We start from the raw sequence: 3,185 nt of genomic DNA on the forward strand, positions 1-3,185 counted from the left end.
ACTGGTTGGCGACCACTGGGCTAGAGCTTGTACTGGCATATGATTCGATTGGCTGACGCTTCCGTCGAAGCTTCAAAAGTAGAACATTACTCTACTTTTGAAGCGAGCAACGCGAGTTACGCTTTGCTCCCACAATGCAGTTCGGCAAAGCGTGATGTCACCCCATTCAAAGTGAATGGGCAGAAGCGTTGAAGCGCATGCCGCCGTGTGTAGGGGCCGTAAAAGCTAACTTCAACTGCCCAATTCAGTTGTGACATGAAAATTGAAAAGTTCTGATTCATTTTTCAATAAATGATGCGCTTCCACAAACAACATAATTATTACATTCAAACAAATTACTTATAGTAGATAAAGTACATTATTCAAAAGTTTACATTCACTTTGGATAATAACACAGGAGAAACGGAGCCTCTCTTTTCCTCTCTCCCTCCCTCTCTCCTGACAGCCAGTCAGTTTCTCATGCAGCTCCCTAAACAGTGGGCGGGGCTTCAGGTGATCATGCAGAGCTGCTTGTCTCCGTCAGACTCAGCAGCTGATCTGATCTCTGATCTCTCTCTTGCGTCCGGTTATACTTCACTCACGTTTATGTCCATATTGATCAGTTCCTGCTCTCCTGATCGGCCTTTATAGAGAGCATCGATCAAACTGTTAAGAGTGAATATCGGCCGATAATGACCGGCGGCCGATCGATCGGAGCATCCCTAATTATTACCGGATATTTTGACCGGCACGTTTTGAATTTACCGGTTTTATACATTTTACCAGCTAAAAACCGTTAATTACCGGCTAACGGAAACCCTGGTGTAAATGTATGAATGTGTGTTTCTCCAGGGGACAGAGGCTGGAGGAGTCGCTGGAGTACCAGCAGTTTGTGGCAAACGTGGAAGAGGAAGAAGCTTGGATTAATGAGAAGTTGAATCTGGTGGGGAGTGAGGACTATGGAGATACACTGGCTGCTGTGCAGGTGTGCAAAACACCAAAATACATCACAGTAAATATGTGTTTAACCTTAGCTATGAGTTTACTGAGGAAACCTCTCTTTCACACAGGGCTTGCTGAAAAAGCATGAAGCATTTGAGACTGACTTTACCGTGCACAGGGACAGAGTCAACGATGTGTGCACTAACGGAGAGGAGCTGATCAAGAAGGTAGAAAATACACTTATTGAATTAGCATATGTTGATTTGTACAGTATGACTACAGAAACAACATGATCATTGAGTGTGTTTCCAACAGAACAACCATCATTTAGACAACATCAGTGCCAAGATGTCGGCACTGAGAGGCAAAGTGTCGGAGCTGGAGAGGGCCGCCGCTCAGAGGAAGGCCAAGCTGGACGAAAACTCTGCCTTCCTGCAGTTCAACTGGAAGGCAGATGTGGTGGAGTCCTGGATCGGTACGACCTCACCTTCCTTCGTCTTCAGCAGTCTCATTCGCTGGAACGCCTCTGACACATTTAGCCTGTACAGAACACCTGACATCAATCTGTGCTCTGATCAAACTCTGCATAGATGTTACATAGCGGGGAATGAATCCATTAGTCAAAGATAGTTGCAGGTCCTTTAAAAGCAGAACTTATCTTTACATGTCCGTAATAATTAGATGAGTGTTTGTGAGGGTTGAGTGTGGCTCTGAATGTGTGGATGTGTTTTGTGTTCAGGAGAGAAAGAGAACAGCCTGAAGACTGATGACTACGGCAGAGACCTGTCCTCTGTGCAGACTCTGCTCACCAAGCAGGTACTGCTTCTCCCCAAAGAATATTAGATTTCTCTGTACCGTATTCCTCTTTGTGTTGACACCATCTTTCTGTGTGTGAAGGAGACGTTTGATGCCGGTCTGCAGGCCTTCCAGCAGGAGGGCATCACAAACATCACAGCGCTCAAGGACCAGCTGCTGGCTGCCAAACATGTCCAATCAAAAGCCATCGAAGCTCGTCACGCTGCCCTCATAAAGCGCTGGAACCAGCTGCTGTCCAACTCCTCATCTCGCAAGACCAAGCTTCTGGAGGCTCAAGAGCACTTCAGAAAGGTAGGGAGGCCAGAACAAGGACAGCTACTGAATTTGTAACACTTCCACAAATCAACTTAAAACCTCTTGAATGGATTAGAGCAGCGTCTCTTCCTAGCAAAATGATGGCCCTGCCTACTTTCCTGTGAAAACAAGGCGTCGTCGTCAAGCAGAAAGAATCCAGAATTAAGATTTCTTTACAGCCGCTTAGAAAAAAGGACAATCTAATGATGCTATATCATGATGCTAATGACGCTAACGTCAATTGTCAAAGTAAACAGTTGTAATGATAAGTAGTGAATGTATATCTGCATTGACGTAAGCAAAACTCTGACAAGCCAAGGTAATCCCAGTTTGAGTGTTAGATGCTGCCTGCAGCTCGTCCACCGGCAGACTGACTATTGATTTGAATCAAACCATAAACCGCTGCTGATCATCGTCCTCCAATCATATCGTGTCATTATTTGCCTGTCTGTCTGTAAGTGGGCTCTATATAGATCAAAAAGACACAGCGCATGTTTTCACCCAAAAAGGGGCGGGGCATGACGTGGAGAGATAGGTACCCTAATGTGTTGCTCTAATCTATACAAGGGACAGCATTTCACCACTCCTGATGTCATGGAAGTAAACTGGACTTTAAGGTTGACTTATTCTCCACAGGTTGAGGACTTGTTCCTGACATTTGCCAAGAAGGCATCAGCCTTCAACAGCTGGTTTGAGAATGCTGAAGAGGATCTGACGGACCCGGTCCGGTGCAACTCTTTGGAGGAGATCCGGGCGCTGCGTGAGGCCCACGAAGCATTCCGCTCCTCGCTGAGCTCCGCACACGCCGACTTCAACCAGCTGGCAGAGCTGGACCAGCAGATCAAGAGCTACCAGGTGGTGTCCAACCCCTACACCTGGTTCACCATGGAGGCCCTGGAGGAGACCTGGAGGAACCTGCAGAAGATCATCAAGGTCTCCACTTCTAACATTATTCATATTATATTAGCTGCTGTTATTTCTATTCACTTTCTCCTCTAAGCCCCAAAATACACACCAGTGCTCCACAACATTTCTTACTTCATCAATAATACTCAGCATAGCATTGCTGCTGACCATATTACTGACCTGAGAGCTGCAGGAGTTCAAAGGTGCTGCAAGCCAACGGTTTCTCTCCACATCTCGAAATCCCCCTA

The 3,185-nt window shown here is 46.3% G+C and overlaps 1 protein-coding gene across 1 annotated transcript; it reads left to right on the top strand.

Annotated features, from left to right (window-relative positions):
- Window positions 1–811: 811 nt before the first annotated feature.
- On the top strand, window positions 812–3,045 carry LOC104951198 (spectrin alpha chain, non-erythrocytic 1-like). The gene is made up of 6 exons (XM_010777835.1): window positions 812–964; window positions 1,050–1,148; window positions 1,237–1,396; window positions 1,661–1,737; window positions 1,819–2,028; window positions 2,668–3,045. The coding sequence occupies exons 1-6, from the start codon at window positions 812–814 to the stop codon at window positions 3,028–3,030; spliced, it is 1,062 nt and encodes a 353-aa protein (XP_010776137.1). The 3' UTR covers window positions 3,031–3,045.
- The last annotated feature ends 140 nt before the right edge of the window (window positions 3,046–3,185 follow it).

Source organism: Notothenia coriiceps, unplaced genomic scaffold (assembly GCF_000735185.1).
Source record: "Notothenia coriiceps isolate Sejong01 unplaced genomic scaffold, NC01 NC01_scaffold00018675, whole genome shotgun sequence".
Classification (NCBI taxonomy): domain Eukaryota; kingdom Metazoa; phylum Chordata; class Actinopteri; order Perciformes; family Nototheniidae; genus Notothenia; species Notothenia coriiceps.

Bases quoted from the DNA above. Each gene is read 5' to 3' on its own strand.
- LOC104951198 (XM_010777835.1), top strand. From the start codon at position 812: ATGAATGTGTGTTTCTCCAGGGGACAGAGGCTGGAGGAGTCGCTGGAG. The intron at 1,149-1,236 runs GTAGAAAATACA...TGTTTCCAACAG, and splicing joins GAGAGGAGCTGATCAAGAAG to AACAACCATCATTTAGACAA. The intron at 1,397-1,660 runs GTACGACCTCAC...TTTTGTGTTCAG, and splicing joins TGTGGTGGAGTCCTGGATCG to GAGAGAAAGAGAACAGCCTG.